The 20,059-nt window shown below is 36.1% G+C and overlaps 2 protein-coding genes across 2 annotated transcripts; both read left to right on the top strand.

Moving 5' to 3' along the window:
* Positions 1-517: 517 nt before the first annotated feature.
* il22 (interleukin 22) lies at positions 518-5,577 on the top strand. Its single transcript, XM_023293051.3, has 6 exons — positions 518-641; positions 724-953; positions 1,622-1,705; positions 1,789-1,938; positions 3,816-3,875; positions 5,139-5,577. Exons 2-6 carry the CDS (start codon positions 771-773, stop codon positions 5,265-5,267), a joined length of 606 nt encoding a protein of 201 aa, XP_023148819.1. The 5' UTR covers positions 518-641; positions 724-770; the 3' UTR covers positions 5,268-5,577.
* A 3,703-nt stretch (positions 5,578-9,280) lies between these two features.
* Positions 9,281-19,710, top strand: LOC111583812 (uncharacterized). The gene is made up of 7 exons (XM_055006342.1): positions 9,281-9,407; positions 9,818-9,985; positions 12,015-13,788; positions 15,702-15,761; positions 16,043-16,183; positions 16,305-16,370; positions 19,174-19,710. Exons 3-7 carry the CDS (start codon positions 13,639-13,641, stop codon positions 19,264-19,266), a joined length of 510 nt encoding a protein of 169 aa, XP_054862317.1. The 5' UTR covers positions 9,281-9,407; positions 9,818-9,985; positions 12,015-13,638; the 3' UTR covers positions 19,267-19,710.
* The last annotated feature ends 349 nt before the right edge of the window (positions 19,711-20,059 follow it).

The following is a 20,059-nucleotide window of genomic DNA, read 5'->3' as shown; positions in this document are numbered from 1 at the left end:
TGTGAAAACCAGTAAAATGACAGTAAGTAGTTCCAAAAAAGAAAATTAGAAGAACAAGAAGTGTGAAAACAAATTAAAAATGCAAATATTTAAACATCTGTAGCATGTGGAGCCCAGGGTTTTTAACACCTGTGGACTCAGGAATAACTTTATAACTTTATATTGCAAATGAAACTGCTTTAGATGGAAATAATTTAGCAGAGACGATTAGTTTTTTTAGTGTTTGTAGCTGCTGTTGCATTATTAAGTCACACCTTCGCTCCTGCAGCTGAACAATAACTGGTTCAGTGGTTCAGTGTTACATAAGAAGACAGTAAATCTTCCGGTCAGACGTGCTTTGTTTTTTTGTTTTTTTTTTTTTTTGTCAGGGAAGTTACTCTAACTTCCAGTTTTTAATCCACCGGGGAACTCGCCCTCACAAGGAAATGACGCCTCCGGAGGATTAAAACGCTCTTTTATCAAACTGATGACAAACGATATATTAGCCTGACAGTTAATTTCCTCTTTGTGTTGCAGCCAACAGACTGTCTGAGCTCAGCGATGGGGCTTTTCGGTTGCCCTATATTCAGCCGAGGGGCGGAGGGTTGAGGTGTATAAAGAGTCAGAGATCACAGACGTCTTCACACCAGAACCTCCAACAGGTCGGAGAACTTTCTGAGGCTGCAGATTCATTAACTCTTCCACCTCCGGATCCGTCACTCATCGTCTGTTTCTGCTCCACAGGTTAAAACTCCTCCTCGCTGTGAAAGGATTAAAAAACCTCCTGAAGTATGAAGCTCAACGCCTTTGCCTCCATCCTCCGTCAGGTCGCTGCCGCCACTGTGCTCGTCCTCCTGCCGCTGCTTCTGATTGGCTGGACCGAGCCGGCGGCGGGGCATCCGTTGGACCAATCGCTCAGCGGGCCGCTACGAAACCCGCAGACGTACCAGGACATCCAAGACGTGTCGCGTCACGTGAGTCCAGACTTTAATGTTGCAAATGGAAATTAGATCAGATTTGGTATGAAAAGACTTTAATCAGTGGCTAAAGTAAAGAAAAGCACCAACTTTTTAAAATTTAGCTTAAATAAAAAATAAATAAAAAAATAATATTGACATCAATAAAATGAATTATGAGTAATATTTAGAATATTCCTACACATGTATTAAACTGCCAGATGTATTTAAAGTTGTAGTGGTGAAGCTACTTTACTTTTTTGTGTTTTTTTTTTGTTAGTTTAGTTAATAATAATGCAGCATATTTGAAACAGTTGACATATATTTAGAAAGTCTGAATGTTAAACTAAAAAGTACAAAAATAAACAGTTTGATTCTAAAAATCTGAGTTTGAAGCTCAAAATTTCAATTTTAACTTTAAATAAAATAACAGTTTTGATTTTGGCACTAATTGTATTCCATAGCCTGTATTTTTTGTGCTATTTTTAGTCATGAATAAATAAATATTTTAGTGTTTTTAACCTGATATAGTGCAGAAACTGAGACATTTATGGTTTATAAGAGTAAACTTTAAACTAAAACACTTTCAATGACTAAAATACAGATATTTTAGAAGTTTTATTTTTGCTTTTTTGCTTCAAATTAAAAGTCGTGATTGTGGTTTTAATCATTTTTTCTGTTTTCAGGCTCAGGGTGTTCAGACGGAGGAGGACGCCAGCTTCAGACTGACGCCGAGATTCAGCCACGACCACACGATGACCTTTTCTCAGGTGAATTTTCATCACAGTATTTTTACTTATTGATACTTCTACTGCAGTAAGAGTATTTCTCACCTCTGACCTCTGACCTCCAGGACCAGCTGAAGATCTGCTGCCTTCACGCCAACATCCTGGACTTCTACCTTCACAACATCCTGCGTCATGCCGACAACATGCATCCCAGCATGCACCGGCTGAGGACCGACCTGCACCGAGTCAGCCAGGACCTGAAGGATCACGGCTGCGTAAGTGTTTGCTACGGTTAGCGTAGCTTAGCATAAAGACTGGAAACAGATGGAAACTGCTAGCATGACCGGTTGCTAACTTAAACTTATAAAATTTACAAATTACATATTTTTTTCCCACATTTTTATTGGTGAAGGCTAGATCTATTTTTTCTTGGAAAATACAGATATTCAGTTATCAGCTAGTTACCATAGATTAGCATAGAGATTTGAATCAGATGAAGTCTGCTAGCATGGTTGGTTGCCTACTGAGACTTACAAACTGTACTACTTCAATTATTTTTTCACTTTTGAGGGGGAGAACTAGACCTATTTTTTGTAAAATACAAAAATTCCATTAGCACCTGATTAGCCTAGCTTAGCATAAATACTGGAGATGGGTGGAAACTAATAGCATGGTTGGTTGCCAGCTTACACTTATAAAATTTATTAGTCTCATATTTTTTTCCCACATTTTTATTGGTGAGGACTAGATCTGTTTTTTGTTGGAAAATACAGATATTCAGTTAGCAGCTAGTTAGCATTGCTTAGCATAAAGACTGGAATCAGATGGAAACTGCTAGCATGACTGGTTGCCTACTCACACTTATAAATTTTGCTACCTCACCGATTATATTCTCACATTAAAGGGAGGAGAAGTAGACAGAATTTTTGTAAAAATAAAAAACTTCCATTAGCAGAGGGTTAGCCTAGCTTAGCATAAAGACTGTAAACAGGTGGAAAATGCCAGCATGATTGGTTGCCTACGTACATGAATACATTTTACTAATTAACACAGTAGTTTCTTGTTTCAATAAAAAATGCAAAGAAATAGACCTATTTGCTAAAATATGAGGCTTCGGTGAGCAGCTAGTTAGCATAGCTTAGCATAAAGACAGGAAACATGGTGAAACTGCTAGCCACATAAAATTTACTAAACATTACTGATTTATGCAATATTTTCTCACTTTTAAAAATGTTTTCAGTGGGAGAAATAGACTTACTTACTTTACTTAAATATTAAGCTTCAGTCAACCTCTAGTTAGCTTAGCTTAGTATAGCTTAGCATAAAGACCGGAAATGAGGGAACTGCTAGCTACACTTACAAATTTTACAAATTAACACATTATTTTCTCACTTGTTTAGTCATTTTCAGTGGAAATATACTTATTTGTTCAAATCTGATGCTTTAGTTAGCAGCTGGTTAGCTTAGCTTAGCATAAAGGCTAAAAACAGAATTACTAGCCTTACTTGGGGGAAAGATTTTAAAAAGTGCTTAAAATGTACTAATTAACACATTATTTTCCCACCTGTTTAGTCATTTTCAGGAGGAATAGGCTTGTACGTTATAATGTGAAACTTAGGTCAGCAGTTGCTTAGCTTAGCTTAGCATAAGGATCAGAAAAAGTAATTGATAGAAAGCTATAAAAATGACCCTACTTGAACTCGTAAATTTACGAAGTAACGAAATGCATCTCATTTGTTCGATCATTTAGCATATTTGCTAAATAGGAAGGTGCAGCCAGTTAGCTTAGCTTAGCATAAAGGCTGGAAACAGCTCGCATAGATGCAACTGCTCATTTGCTGCACTGTTTCTTGGGTTTCCTACACATCATCCTTCATACATCGTTTTTATGCTTACAGAGTACGGAGAGCTATTTCCAACCTTTATGCTAAGCTAAGCTAAGCTAAAATGTAAACAAATAAAACAGAAACCGATTTGTTCTTGTTTAATCCTCTGAGGGCTTTACCGTTGCTAGGAGACGGAGTTGTTGTTGCTTAGCGTTTCCAAGTGGTATCGCTGTGGTCGATCCCAGAATAAAGATAAAGACTTTCTGTGGTCTCAGAGGTAGAACCGATAGCGGCCGCTAACCTACAGAACCTTGATGTTCCTGCAGAACGTGACTCATTACCACGACCATCAGCACGCCGTGGAGTTCCGCAAGAAGCTCGCCAAGGTAGGAGCTCAAATCCAGACGTCAAAAACACATTTAAATCTGCAGACTTATCCCAAAATAAAGATGTAAACAAACAGTCATTTATACCGAGGAAACATTTAAACCACATCACAGAACATAACATCATAATTCATGATGTTTTTATTTCATATTTTTCATATTGTTGAGAAGAACTGAGGTTAAATTACTTATTTTATCTTTTAATTTATTCTTTTTTGGTTCTGTTAGCACCAAGTTTAAATTTTAATGCCACAAATCTGCCTTTAAATCTCAGTTTAAACTCAACTTTAATGTTTTAAAGCTTCTCAAATGTGCAACTTTTGCAAAACATGCAAAATGTTTGGCTTAATCCTATAAATCAACATATTATTTTGAAGTTTGATAGAACTAAAAACTCTATTTGCCTCTAAATCAACTTTTATAAAATAGAAAACTTTATTTTTCTTGAAGTCACAGTGACGTGTTCAAACAGGGTTTATTTAAAAAGGAGGAAACTGTGCTTTTATTTGGGACTATTTTCAGTGGCGAATTGATACATGTTAGCATAATTAGCACATCTCTATGCCAATACTGCAAATTTTCCTGATGTTTAATTGGATTATTCCACTTGATTGTTGATTTTGGAGTTATTTTCCAGAAGTAAATTGATTATTTTAAATTTTTAAACATTAACAATTTGTCCAATATACGAAATTTATACATTTTCCACTAAAATAAATAGCTTTGAAAAATTTGCTGTTTTGGCACTAATTGTATTCCACAGTATTTTTTATCTATCAAAACGCTTTAAAAACATGCCACAAATACAAAACTTAATTTCAATCAAAGTCACAGTGACGTGTTCAAACAGGTTTTATTCAAAAAGGAGAAAACTGATTTTATTTGGGACTATTTTCAGCAGCGGATTGATACACGTTAGCATAATTAGCATATCTCCACACCGAAACTGTAAATTTTCCTGCTGTTTAAGGATTATTCTACTTGATTGGTGATTTTTGAGTTTTTTTCAAAGGTAAATTGATTATTTTAATTTTTTTAACATTAACAACCTGTCAAATATTCAAAACTTGCACAACATTTGCCACATTTTATTCAAAAATCAGACTTTAAATCTCAGAATTTCAAATTTAGCTTAAAAAAAAGGTCACTGTTTTGGTGCTAATTGTATTCCATAGTATGTTTTGGCTGTCAAAAACACTTAGTTTGGTTTTCCGGTGTGTATTGCGTCTTTGTGTGTTTCTAACGTGTTCCTGTTGGTTCCAGATGGACGGAGAACGTGGAATCACCAAAGCCATCGGGGAGATCGACATCCTGTTCGCCTACCTGCAGGATTCCTGCGTCCAGCCGAGCAACGCCACCGCCGACCCCTCCGCCGCCGCCGCCACCCTGTGACGCCTTCCACCGTTTCCACTGACATGACTTCCTGTTTATAATATTTATCTGCCACTTTTATACCAACAGCTTTTATACCTCTATTTATTGATTTATTTAACATTGGAACATATTTACCATGTTGTTTTTTAAAAAGTAAAATATTTATATTGATTTATTAATTTATTTATTTATCGGAATGTTTAATGAACTCCGGTGTGGATCCTGTTGCCATCTTCTGGCCGATTATTGTTCTAAAATTTGTTGCAGTATTTAAAGATGTCTGAGGTATTGTTGAAGTTTTTCAAATAAAGAATTAATTTAAACGTGATTTACTCCATTTATTATTATAAGGCAACAAAAACAACAAAAATAACAACAAAAACCACGATTATGTTGGAAAAACATCAAAAAATGCAGCAAAGACGAAGGATGTCGTGAATTTACAAACGACTTTAAGACATAAAAGTACATAAAACCAATGAAATATACATTTACAACTGAACAAGTCCAGTAAATGTAGCATTAGAGGGTAAATGTGGTATTAGAGGGTTAGCAGCTGGTTAGCGTAGCTTAGCATAAAGCTTTGGAACAATGCTAACTGCTAGCCAGGTTTATAAACGCTACTAATTACCATGTCATTTTCTTACTTTTTCAATTATTTGTTGGTGTAAAGGCAGCTTATTTGTTAAAATATAAAGTTTCATTCAGCAGATGGTTAGCGTAGCTTAGCACAAAGACTGGAAACAAAGCTAACTGCTAGCCATGATTATGAGCATTACTAATTAACATAATTTTCTTACTTTTTCAATTGTTTTTTTAATGTTAATTTCTCATAAAGGCTCAGTGACGTCCTCAAACAGCTGGAAGTTTTACTGAAACAGGAGGAAACTATGCATTTATTTGGGACTATTTTCAGCGGCGGATTGATACACATTTGGTCCTATGGTGTATATTTTGCTTTTGTGTATTTCTGATGTGCAAAAAAGTTCTATCAAAGCTCTTTTCACAGTTTTCACAGTTTTCATTTTTGGCTCCAAAAAAGCTCCAGATTTCACAATTTTTACTCGTATTTTTTAAAAACTGAAAACGACCGACTGAATTTTTTTCAGTAATTTATGAGTGTGTGTTATTTTTGATGATTCTGTTGGGTATCTGTGTGCTTGTATTTTTATTATCATCAGTCTTGACAGTGAAAATGATGTGAAAACTCAGACATTAAACATTTTCAGCAGTTTTTTTTCAGTGGCAAAGGAGACATTCAGATCATAATCCAGGAGTGGAAGTTCTGCCCGTTGAAGTAAAAATGGAAAAGCCCCATCAGCAGAACGTTAAGGTTGAAATCGCCCACGTCTGCTGCCAACGTCTTCATGCACCAGAACTCACCACTGGCCTATTTACACATCCAGTAACCTTTAACCAGCGAGCACCAGCTCAGATGCTGTACAATGTCTGGAATCTGAAATTGATTTATGACGACAAACTTTAGTAGATAGAAGCAGAAGTTCTCTCAAACGCTGGTTCAAAGAGCCTTTACTGACTGAGGAACTTCTACATTCAGAGGAAGGTTCTTCAGGTACTTAATGTGGCTCTTTAACCCTTGTGTCATCCTGTGGTTTGAATTTGTGGAAAAAAATATATTTTCACAGTGAAACTTCTGATGTCCACATTTTCAACATTTTTGGGAAATCTTTGAACATTTTTTGGTGGAAAAAAAATGTTAAAAATGTTTCTTAAGAACGTTCACATAAAAATCAACCAAAATCCAGCGAATTTCACTGGATTTTGGTTGCTTTTTATGTGAATGTTCTTAAAGAAAACATTAGAAGTTTTACTGATATATATGGAATCACTTTAGATATTTTTAGGATTTTTTTGGAAGATTTTTACTCATTTTTTGAAAATATTTGCAAGAATTTTCTTGCCAAATTTGGGGGATTTTTTAAAATAAAGCTTTTAAGGGAAACTAAGGAATTTTTGGAATTTTCTTCCTGAAGGTTTTGCAAATTTTCAGAAATTTGGGGAATTTTTTGCTGAATTTTTGGATTTTTTTCAGACAAGGAAACAATATTTTTTGATGCCATAAATGACGACAATAGGAAGGTTAAGAACCTGCTTTTGCTAAAGTTCTTTGGAGCGCTATTGATGGTGTCTAAAGGAACCATTTTTGGACGATTCTATGAGGCATCTTTAGGGATTCTTCAAAGAATCTCTGGCTAAAAGGGTTTTTAAATACAGTCAGTATTTTAGGTTCCAGTTAGCACCTTTATTCAGATGATGTTCTGCTGGGAAACTTTGGGTCCTGCATTCATGTAAAATGTGGAATTTCAGTTTTATGTGCAATATTAGTTCAGTTTTATTGCCAGTTCTACTTCTTGCTCTTCTGTTGTCGTCTTATTTTAGCTCAGAATTTTAATTTTACTAATGAATCGTAGATTAGACACTGCATTTATTATGTTATTGTGATTTTTCTGAACAATATCATGTCTTATGTGATCTTATATTGTCTTATCTGATCGTATTTTGTCTTATCTGATCTTATGTTGTCTTATCTGATCGTATTTCGTCTTATCTGATCGTATTTCGTCTTATCTGATCGTATTTCGTCTTATCTGATTGTATTTCGTCTTATCTTGTCCTTTCTCATCTGACCTACTCTCGGTGTGACTCATGACTTTAACTGGTGCAGAATAGTGCAGAAACCGCCGGTAGATGAGACCTACTTGCCTACTTTCGATGCTGTAGGTTCAGTTCCAGCTCGGCCTGTTGTGCGTTTGCACGTTTCTTGGTTGTTGGTGTGTTTGTTGTGTGGTGGGGAGGCTCCCTGCAGACACTTCATGATCTTAAACTAGTTTATGTTGCTGCAGCTTCAGTCACGAAAAGCCTGAACCTGAACCTCCAATGAGTCACAGTTAAAAGGTTGTTTTTCTGGTTGAAGCTTCTCCAGTATTTGGATTCACTGATGCTAAATTTAAAATCTACTAAAACTTCTCCCTTCCTTCAGAATGAAAGTAAATAAGCAGCTCAGAGACGTCTTTTTGGATCCCTGTGATTTAAACAGCAGAGTTTCTCCACTGATGAACAATCCAAAACAAAAATTAGAAACTTTATATTGAAAATTTAGACCTCAAAGTAGAGACTGTATGCAAGAATAGTAGATAGACCTATGATTTCTGATCCATCTAACCGTGTGAACATGGTTCTAAAATGAGCTGTGACTACTGATGTCTGCATCATGGCTCCACATAGAAAACAATTGAACAGAGGAAGTGAAAAATATGATTGCAAGGCTTCAGAAAGATGGAAAAAGATCCAGAAAAACTCAGTGAAACACAGCATCAGCAGTAATCAGGAGGTATAGAAGGAGTCATATCGCGTAGTAGTAAACAGACGGCAGCTGCTTCAGACTCAGTCCAGGAGTTATCAATGGAAACCAGAGTTAGTGTGAAGATCTGACAGTGAAGAACATCAACTATGGATCCATGACGACAAAAACAGTCAACTTTTCTAAACAACATGAAAAGAAGCCTGATGGATGTTGGAGAACATTCTTTGGTCAGATGAAGATAAATTTGCTTGGCTCAGATGGAGTCCAGATGTTTGGTGTGAACCACAGTGGATGCATCGTCCTGATAGTGAAGAACAGAGGTGGGAGTGTGATGATATGGGGATGAATGAGGGGAAAATCTCTTGATGACATTTATAGATACACCATAATTTTCTGAAGATTAGCTAAACAACATGTTATGTAACCCACCTAAAGATTACTATCTTGAAATTTACCAAAACATTTCATGTGTTTTGCACGTTTAAAAGTTCATTTGAATAAATTAGTATGATTTTGTTAAATATTAAATATGTTAAGTATTTCAAGTAGATAAAATAGTAGTAAGTCATCCAGATAATATGTGTTTCCTATTGCACTATATAAACAGACACAAAATTCCAGGTGAAGTCATTTATTTCTTTTCATATGAGCTGTTGTTATTTTCGACATTTTGCAGCAGTGACAAACGCTTGGCGGTAATTTCCTGTAGGTGGCAGCAGGACTGCGTTGCTGTAGAGGGAGATAGACGTAGCGTTAGCTCTCTGTGAGGAGAGGAAACGGGATCCAGACCTGGAGATTTTCCAGCAGTGTCTGAAACTTATTTGTTGTAATAGGTAAGCTCATATGTATCGTTTTTTTTGGTCATTTTTATTCTGTTTAAAATTTAAATGCTACTGTTTAGCCACAGTGAATATTCTGAATTTGCTGCACTGTTTATCTCAGACAGCGTGTGTTTCAGTACATGAAATGTATGTGGATTGTTGTTACATATAACTTGTTTAGACGTTTTGAAAGTTATGTGGCCAGTGTTTAATGGGTTAGCTGTGTGTAAGTTGAATTTTAGCGTACACGTGTATGTGTAGCATGTTTAGCCTAGCCTGTCTGACAGCTGTACACACGTTTCTTTTCCATGCTGCTGTAGAGGGAGACAGACGTAGCGTTAGCTCTCTGTGAGGCCAGGAAACAGGATCCAGACCTGGGGATTTTCCAGCGTAGTGTCTGAAACTTGTATTTGTTGTAATAGCCTGCACTGTGTGAGGTGTCTCGGTTTGAGGAGGGAGCTGTGTCTGCCGCTCTGAGCCGGTTTCTACCGCCAGCAGTGACCGTGGCTGTGGACGACCATCGTGGATTCTCTGTTCTTATGCAGGATTTGGATCGCAGACCTTCTCTGTCAGTAAGATTTTTCCTTCAGGTGAGACTGGGAAGACAACTTTCAAAAAGTAACACTGGACTGAGCTAACGTTGTGCACAACTGAACTAAGAGACTAAAAGCTGCAGCAAATCTATTACTCTGGCCAGATACTTTTTTTTTTTTAAAGGGAAACAAAATAATATTTGAATGTGCTTTTGGGAAATTTAAATAATAATTTTGGTCAAACAACACCAGTGATTTGAGTCTGTGTTTCATTTTCTGTGTGGAATCACTCCTTTTCTACTGCCTAAAACTAAGAAGTTATTCTGTGTAAATATATGGTCTTCACCTTCGAACCAGGACATCACTAAATAACTGTGGTGATCCCAGACCTTGAGATTTATTTTTGCAGTTTTGTTTAGACCTGGTTACATTACACAGCAGCAGCAGTAACCAGGAGGTATAGAAGGAGTCGTCGTACCACTAATCATGGCTGCAGTGGTCGTCCTCCTAAAAGGACCAGGTGAAACTTTTTCTGAAAGAAGCCCTGATTAATGTTGGAGACCATTCTTTGGTCGGATGAAGATAAATTAGTTTGGCTCAGATGGAGTCCAGCATGTTTGAATCTGATCAGGACGACCACAGTGGAAAAATAGTCCTGACAGTGAAGCACGGATGTGGGAGTGTGATAATATGGAGGTAAATGAATGGAAAACATTTATAGATGGATATCTGAGGTCTGAAACCAGTTTAAACCATGTTTTTCTGAAACCAATTTAAAACCAATTTGAAACCAGTTTAAACCATGTCTGAAACCAGATTAAAACCATGTCTGGAACCAGTTTAGTCAGTGCTAGACCAGTCTAAACCAGTCTGAACTGGATCTGAACTGACTGGGTTTCAAACTTTTTTTTTACTTGGTTTTGAGCATAGAAAACGAACTGCTGCTCTCTGGATGAACCAACGACCTACTTTTATCTGAAGTAGGTTAAAAACTTGTCATCAAAACGTCTCCTCAGTCAACAAAGACGTTAAAGGTTTGATTCAGGCGACAACTGATCCATAAATCTGTTCCTGAATGAAGGAATTTAGTTTATCTGGTGGTTTTACCCAAATTTTGGCTGTTTTGTGTCTTTTTGTTGCTGTTTTGTGTCTCATTGTGGTTGTTTTGTGTCTCTTTGTGGTTGTTTTGTGTCTCTGGTAGTTTTGTGTCTCTTTGTGGTTGTTTTGTCTCTTTGTTGCCGTTTTGTGTCTTTGTGGTTGTTTTGTGTCTCTTTGTGGTTGTTTTGTCTCTTTGTTGCCGTTTTGTGTCTTTGTGGTTGTTTTGTGTCTCTTTGTGGTTGTTTTGCTTCTCTTTGTGCTAACTTTGTGTGTCTATAATAATCTATAGATTTGTGAGGTGTGTTTAATGATGGATGTCTGTTATTTCTCATCATATCATTGATTCAGAATCTGCAATGTTGGACAAGTCGATCAAATAATCTCTAAGGGTGAATTGAATTATGAGAAAAAATGTACGTCGTCATGAAAAGGTTCATCTTTGAACTCAAATTAACATAAAAACTGATCATGCAGAATCAACTCGTGATATTTTCTGAACTATCTGGAGCTGCAGGTCACAATAATACAAAACTAAACATGTAGATAAACTTTAATGTGAAATATTTGGTCATAAAAATGGAAAAGAAAAATGGTTTTATTGGAATTTTCACGGCTGGTTGAGCAGGTTTGAGAAGTTGCACCACAGAAAGTTAAATATCAGTCAATGGTCTGATCCCAGGACTTCTGTCGGTTTAAAAAGTCTCATAATGTTGCTGCAGAAAAACAAAAACCAAACTTCAGTTCAGCTTTGTAACGTTGAACTTCAGTTTTTTCGTTTCTGAGCTTCAACCTTCGATCAGACTCACCGTTCAGAAGTCACCAGATTTGGGTCAACGACTGAACCGAAGCCCAGAATCGCTGATTATCTAAACGTGACTTAGTGAATCTCTGTTTCCCAGCATGCACTGCGTCTGAATCTGCCTCTAAATGACTCGACAGAATCCTCGGTCGATGACTTTTTTCTCTCTGACCTGCTTCTGACTTCCAGGAACGCCTCAACCAGTTTTCTTTGACTCAGACTCTTCTTCTTCTACGCCGTCAACCTGCTGACGCCGTCGTTCCGCCTCTATCTGGGTCGACGGCGACTCTGAAACCTGCCGAAGCGGAAAAAAAGCAGAAAAAAACCAAAAACAACCTGCAGAGTCAAAGATTCTTCGGCTGCGATGCCATAACCCAGTTTTAATCCGACCGCAAAGAACGAACGCCAAGAAGCAGGTTCAACCCGAAGGATGACATCAAGACGAGTCAGCAGGAAGAGGAGCGACGAAGAGGAGGTGAAGAAGAAGATGATGAAGAAGATGCAGGAGATGAAGATGGAGGTGATAAAGAAGGAGGAGGTGATGAAGAAGATGGAGGTGAAGGAGTAGAAGAAGAAAAAACACGAAGAAGGACAAGGAGGTGATGAAGGAGTAGAAGAACAAGGAGAAGAAGGAGGTGATGAAGGAGAAGAAGAAGCTGAGGAGATAAAATATTTACGGTAAAACAAAGGAGGAGTTTTGAGGAAAACGAAGAAGAAGAAAATGGAGGAGATGATGGGAAAGGAGACAAGGAGAAATGAGAGAAATGGGGAAGACATGAGGAGAAGGAGGAGAAAGATGGCAGGAAAAGAGGGCAGGAAAGAGTAAGAATCAGAAGGAGTCAAAATGAGGAAAAAGAAGAGGTGAAAAGAGGAGAGAAAATGTGGGAAGAAAGGAGGAGAAGGAGAAAAACTGGGAGGAAAAAAGGAGGAAAAGGAGATGAAGAAAAGAAAGGAAGGATGTAGGAATCGAGGAGAAAACTGATGAAAGATGTCAATAAAAGAGGAGAAGAAAAAGGAGAATAAAGGAGGAGAGAAAACTGAAACTGGGAAAACCCAGGAGGAGGAAGTTTGAGGGAAGAAATAGGAGAAAGAAATGTGAAAGGAGGAGGTGAAATATGAGAAAAAAGGAGAACAAATGGACAAAATTAAGGTGTAAAAAGGAGGAGAAACAAAGGAGAAATAAATGAATGGGGAAAATAAGAGGAGAAGCAGGAGGTGATGTCAGGACGGAGATTCCTCAGGAAGAAAAGAAAATAAAGGAGGTGATGAAGGACAGAGGAGATAAAAGGTGAAGGTAATTTGGGGGAAAAACTGAAGAGAAAGTAAAAGAGGAGGATCAGGTGACGTCCAGAATCTGGAAGTTTTCATCTGCGGTCAAAGAGAAGAAGAAGAAAAGAGGAGGAGACTCAAAGAGGAGGAGATAAAAAGCTTCAGAGGAGGAGAAGAGCAGCAGTTAGAGAACCGGCACGACGGAGAACATCTCCAGAACCTCCTCAGAACATCACCAGAGCATCTCCAGAACATCTTCAGACCTCCAGAACGTCTTCAGAACATCTCCAGAACATCTTCAGATCTCCAGACCTCCAGAGCATCTCCAGAACGTCTTCAGAACATCTCCAGAACATCTTCAGATCTCCAGACCTCCAGAGCATCTCCAGAACGTCTTCAGAACATCTCCAGAACATCTTCAGATCTCGAGACCTCCAGAACATCTCCAGAACATCTCCAGAACATCTTCAGACCTCCAGAACATCTCCAGAACGTCTTCAGAACATCTCCAGACCTCCAGAACATCTTCAGAACCTCCTCCATCATGTCGTTGTCGTCGCTCCTCATCAGGACCCTCCTCTGCCTCCTCCTCGTCTCCACGGCGACGGCTGAGCTCACCTGTTGGCAGCAGGTTCCACCTGTTCTGATCCGAGACCTGTGGAACCAAAGCAGACTTCTGATCAACGACCTGCCGGTAAGATCAATACATCAATCAATACTCTGGATCAATACAGCCTTTAGATTAAATCACTGATCAGTCTGATAATCAATACTTTATGACCTTGAAAATTGATGTTTCCTTTAAATCCAAAAACCTTCTGATCAATATTTATGATCAGAACTGAAAACTAATCAATAAACTTTCTTACAGACAGTTCAGGTTCATTGATCCATTACAGCTTATTGATCAATACCTTTATTTGTCAGTTAACTGTCTGTCAGAGCCCTTATTGATTAGTTTAATCTTCAATAATAAATGAATAATCTGTTAATCAATATTTTATAATCGTCACGTCAGTAATAACTTCTATTGATTCTTTTTGTTTCATAAAATTCACAACTCTCTGATCGTTTCTGAATTGTCAATAAATCTGATCAATATTTCAGTGTCTACTAATTGATTGAAACTCACAAAACACGGATTAAAGCTTTTATTTTGAAACCAGAAACTTCACTACACTGTAAAAATAAATCTGAATAAAATGTTTTAAAAAGCATCAAATGCGACGTAACAAAACTTTGAAAAGCAAAAAACAAACAACAAAAAAACTGAAAATATCTCATAATTTTTTAGCAGATTTTAATGTAGTAAATTATCCATACTTTAACAAAAAATAAATAAATTCTGTAAAACAGCTGTTTAAAAAATAATTTAACATTTTACAGCCCTTAAGAAAAATATTTTTCTTTCAAATGATAATAAAATAATCAAATATCTGTTAAAAAAAAAAAGTTTTATCATATTGAAATACAGCAAAACTGTGTAAAGAAATTTAGATTTTTTTTTACAGTTTTGTTATTTACTGTTTTTTTTTTTACTGTTGACATTTAATCTACCTTTTTGTGATTGTACTAGAAATTATCAGTAATTTAACAAAACACAGAAAATCTGTGAAATAACAGTTAAATTTTTTTTTCAGGTTTTAATATACAACAATTTTCTCTCAAATACCAGAAAACATCTTTAAAATATTTGTGTTTGATTATTAAATACAGTTTAAATAAAAGTAAATTTTATGGTCAAATGTTGTCAAAAGAATTAACTATTATAAATGTATAAATACATTTTTTTGGTTGTGACATTATTTAGTTTTTTGCTTTTTAAAAAAAGGTCAAATAAAATAAGACTTTTTTTTTAAAGATATTATCTGTAATTAAACAAAACTGGGGAATTTTGTAAAATAACAGATAATCAGAGCCATTTTTAATAAAATAACTCAAATAATGAACATAATGTTCCTTTCAAATGAATTATAGTAAATAGTTTTGCTCATACATAAAAAGATGTAATTTTATGATCAAATGTTGAAAAAGAACAAATTAATATTTCTAAATATATAAATATTTGATGTTGACATTTGCTGTTTTCTTTATTCTTTTAAACAATAAATTCTAAATTACTTTTTTGTGGTTTTTACTAGATAATATCTAGAATTTCAACCCTAAATATACATAATTGTCTTTTAAATTATTTTAATAACAGAAAAAATATGTAAAATAATCACATTTTTGCTGATTTAAAAACAGTTAAAGGTAATTTATGGTCAAACACTGTAAAAGAACAAATTATTAGTTTTTAAAATACTAATTTTGTCTTTTTTTAAGGGTTAACATGAAATAAATTAATGCTTTTTAAATATTAGTAATTTAACAAAACAGGGACAATCTGTAAAATAACAGTAAATAGTTTACAAATCTACATTAATTTTTTACAGTGTATTTCCAAATTATTATTATTATTATTATTATTATTATTATTATTATTATTATTGTTGTTGTTATTGTTAAACTCTTTCTCAGCTGAATTTGTGATTAGAAAGTTGATTAGAGAAATAAAAACTAAATTAATGATAAATAATAAACATTTTGTCTCCTGATTGTTTGCAGACAGAAAACTCGTCGGTTCAACACAGATTCCTGCCAAACTTCTGCACCAAATGTCCTGAGGTGAGTAAACATGACCTCACCTGAGTCACATGACCTCACCTGAGCAGCACCTGAGCTAGCTGGAGTTTCACCAATGTGGCAACGCAGAAGTTCATGGCTTTCCGAACAGGAAGTCGGAGAGTTTCTGTTTTTACCTGCTGGAGTTTCATGGAGTGACTTCACCTGATGACATCATCAGAACTACATTCATTTGTTTTTTTTTTCCAGCTGCACTTAGAGCTAGCATGCTATGCTAACATGCTATGCTAACATGCTATGCTAACGCGCTGTCGTCTCCTCAGCTTGTGATTGGCTGGTCGGACATGAAGGCTTTGATTGACGTCTATCAGAGGAGTGTCTTCAAGAGATCAGCTGTTCAGAAGCTCCTCCCACTTCACTACCCGGAAATGATGCACCGCCTCCAACACACACTGCAGCGCTGCGTAAGTACACAACTGCAACACAACTGTAACACACACTGTAAGACACACTGCTACACAACTGTAACACAGCTGTAACACACACTACTCATACCCACTCTAACTGTGTGTACTTTGTATTCAGGTTTCTTCCTCTGAAACTCCAAAACATTTGAAACTCATCCAAAAACGTGAACAAAAAATAGAAAAGGTAAACATTTATACTGTTGTACTACTACTACTACTACTACTACTACTACTACTACTGCTGCTGCTGCTGCTGATACTACTACTACTACTAATACTACTACTGTTCCTGTTACTACTGCTGCTGCTACTAGCTGCGACTGTTAGTGTTGTTTTTACTACTAGTACTGCTTGTCTTGCTGTTAAATCTACTACTAGTACTGCTGCTACTACTACTATACTATATTTGCTACTATTACTACCACTAGTGTTGCAGTTAATGCTACTACTGTTCCTGTTACTACCACTATTGCTACTAGTAGTTTTGTTAATGCTACTACCACAGTTAATGTTGCTGTTTATGTTACTACTATTACTACTCCTATTGCTATTAGTACTACCGCTGCTGCTGCTAGTGTTGCTAGTACTAATAGTACTACTGTTGTTTCTACCACTACTTCTACTGCTCATGTTTTTATCGCTACTCGTACCGTCAGTGTTGGTGTTTATGATACTACTACTAGTATTCTAGTATTGCTGTTACTACAACAGTTACTACTGTTAATGTTGCTGTTAATGCTACTACTACTGCTACGGTTGCTTTCTACTATGACTATTTCTACTATTACCACCACTGACAGTGTTGTTGCTAATGCTACATACTAATACCACTAGTACTGCTAGTATTGCTGTTGCTGCTCATACTACTAGTATTGCTATTCCTACTATTACTACTACTACTACATCTATTGCTGCTGCTGCTAGTGTTGATACTACTACTAGTACTAATATTGCTATTACTACCTCTACAACTGCCAGTGTTGCTGATTATGCTACTATTGCTAGTGTTGCTACTACTACCACCATTGTTGTTGCTGCTTATACTACTACTAGTACTGCTGTTCCTACAATATTACAAGTACTACTGCTAATGTTGCTGTTTATGCTACTACTGCTGTCGCTAGTGTTGCTACCATGACTAGTACTAGTACTGCTGTTAATACCACTGCTACTGCAAATGTTATTAATGCTACTACTACTACTAGTGTTGGTGTTACAATTGCTACATACTACTGCTAGTGTTTTGAATGCTACTAGTACTGCTACTGTAGCTGTTTATGCTATTACTACTACTTGTGTTACTGCTGTTATGACTACTACTGCCTTTCTGTCATCGTTGGAATTTGTTTATCCAACACTACAACTGTTACTACTAGTACTGCTAATGTTGCTGTAATGGTAACCGCCATTACTACTGCGAGTATTGTTATCAATGCTACTACTACTAGTACTAGTGTTTCTATTGCTGTCATTTCTACTGCCAGTGTTGCAGTAAATTCTACTACCAGTAGTGTTGCTGTTGTTTCTTCTTCTACTACTACTACTCATGTTTTTATTGCTACTAGTGCCATCATTGTTGCCGTTTATGCTACTAGTAGTACTGCTGTTACTACAACATTATAAGTACTATTACTGCCAGTGTCCCTGCTTATACTACAACTAGTACTGTTGTTATTATAATATTTTAGCTACTACTACTACTAGTACTGATGTTGCTGTGAATGGTACATACTACTACTATTGCAAGCATTGCTACTACTAGTAGTACTAGTGTTGCTGTTACTACCACTGCTAACTACTACCAGTGTTGATCTTACTTCTACTGCATACTAGTTTTAAATGCTACTCCCACTGCTGTTGCTGTTTATACTACTACTACTACTACTTGTGTTGCTGCTGCTATTAATAATATTACTGCTACTAGTAGTGTCAATAATGTTCCTACTTCTACTAGTACTGCTGTTACTAACACTATTACTACCATTACTGCTACTGTTGTTGCTGTTTATGCTATTACTAGTACTAGTGTTGCTATTACTACCACTACTACTGTGGGTGTTATTACTACTAGTATTACTACTACTACTGCTACTGTTGCTGTTTATGCCACTACTACTCCTTATATTGCTGCTGTTACTACTTGTATTACTACTACTACTACTACTATTAGTGTTAGTAATGCTCCTACGTCTACTCGTACTGCTGTTACTGCTAGTGTTACTACTACTACTGCTACTACTAATGTTGCTGTTAATACTACTACTGTTAATGCATTTCTGCTAATGCAGGTACTAGTATTGCTGGTAATATCACTGCTACTGTAAATGTTATTAATGCTACTACTTCTGCTACTACTATTACTACTACAGCTACTACTGCTAGTGTTGGTGTTACTTCTACTCTATACTACTGTTAGTGTTGTTTTGAATGCTACTAGAACAGTTAATGTTGCTGTTTATGCTACTACTAGTAGTACTAGTATTTGCTGCTTGTATTACTGATAGTACTGCTGTTACTATAATGTTATAGCTACTACTACTGCTGATGTTGCTGTTAATGCTACATACTACTGCTGCTAGCATTTCTGCTAATACAAGTACGAGTATTGCTGTTAATACCACTGCTACTGCAAGTGTTATTAATGCTACTAGTACTACTACTACTAGTGTTGGTGTTACTTCCGCTACATACTACAGTTAATGTTGTTTGGAATGCTAATAGCTATGCTACTACTACTACTCGCATTAATAATGCTCCTTCTTCTACTAGTACTGCTGTTACTACTAGTATTACTGCTAATATTACTACTGCTACTGTTGCTGTTAATGCTGCTACAACGTAAACAACTTCATAAATGTATTTTTATTGTAATTTTAAAACTTTGTTACCCAGCTAGTGTTGCCTCAAACATGCAGTATAACATTATACTACATGTACTTTCACAATTTAAAGTATTAATACCACAAATACTGCATGACTGTCTGCAGAGACTCGGAGACAAAGGAGCTCTGAAGGCCGTGGAAGAGTTGGACTTCGTCTTCAGCTGGATCGATGAGCTGCTGCATCATCGCGTTCAGTAAAACCTCACAATCAGTGACGTCATAATCGTAATCAGTGACATCATGATCGTAATCAGTGACATCGTAATCATAACCAGTGACATCATCGTCCTCGGTGTCGTCATCATCACTCTGGATTGTTTTTATTATAGAAGTTAGTGTTAAGTGAATTTTTGAAGTATTTAAAACTGTATTTTTGCAGCTTTAATCAGTTTTGTCACTTAAATAGTATTAATTAGGATTTTATTAATATTTCAAACTTGTATCAGTGTTGCTTTATATTTTTTATTTATTCGCATTGAAGTATTTAATGAAGGAAAACTTGAGAACTTAATATATTGAATACGTAAACGAATGAAGGAACATATTTTTATATAAATTAATGCTTTTATCTGTATTTATGTTAAGTTATATTGAATTCGGCAAATTCTAGTAGAAATAAAGTAGATTATTTTTTTTATCTTCCTCACGGTTTCCAGGTGTTGGTTTGTATCTGAGAGTAGAGTTTTGTCTCCCTCTGCTGGCCAGGATGTGGTGCTACATGTTGATGTTTATAAAAAATATTTTTATTGGACAACAAAAACCCCGACAACATCAGCAGCATTTGTTTAGATTTAAATGCAAAATGTAACTTTACAGTGATAGAATGAAGCCAGAAATTGGAGTCAAATCTGTGTAAAATGAGTTTATGAATATATTTTGTTTGCAAAAGATGCATTTTGTGGCAGATTCGATGGCCTTTGACCTCCTAAAAGATACTTTAGTCTCCTTAGAAACTCTTCTTTTGACAGGACTTTAGCTAAATGGTGTCTTG

This window comes from Amphiprion ocellaris, chromosome 21 (genome assembly GCF_022539595.1).
Source record: "Amphiprion ocellaris isolate individual 3 ecotype Okinawa chromosome 21, ASM2253959v1, whole genome shotgun sequence".
NCBI lineage: Eukaryota > Metazoa > Chordata > Actinopteri > Pomacentridae > Amphiprion > Amphiprion ocellaris.
Note: the sequence above shows the minus strand (reverse complement) of the source record. Positions and strands in the feature narration are given on the sequence as shown.

Excerpts from the sequence above, each read along its gene's own strand:
- il22 (XM_023293051.3), top strand. The coding sequence starts at position 771 with ATGAAGCTCAACGCCTTTGCCTCCATCCTCCGTCAGGTCGCTGCCGCC. Across the intron at positions 954-1,621 it reads TCCAAGACGTGTCGCGTCAC|GCTCAGGGTGTTCAGACGGA; the intron begins GTGAGTCCAGAC and ends TTCTGTTTTCAG. Across the intron at positions 1,706-1,788 it reads ACACGATGACCTTTTCTCAG|GACCAGCTGAAGATCTGCTG; the intron begins GTGAATTTTCAT and ends TCTGACCTCCAG.
- LOC111583812 (XM_055006342.1), top strand. The coding sequence starts at position 13,639 with ATGTCGTTGTCGTCGCTCCTCATCAGGACCCTCCTCTGCCTCCTCCTC. Across the intron at positions 16,184-16,304 it reads AACACACACTGCAGCGCTGC|GTTTCTTCCTCTGAAACTCC; the intron begins GTAAGTACACAA and ends CTTTGTATTCAG. Across the intron at positions 16,371-19,173 it reads GTGAACAAAAAATAGAAAAG|AGACTCGGAGACAAAGGAGC; the intron begins GTAAACATTTAT and ends GACTGTCTGCAG.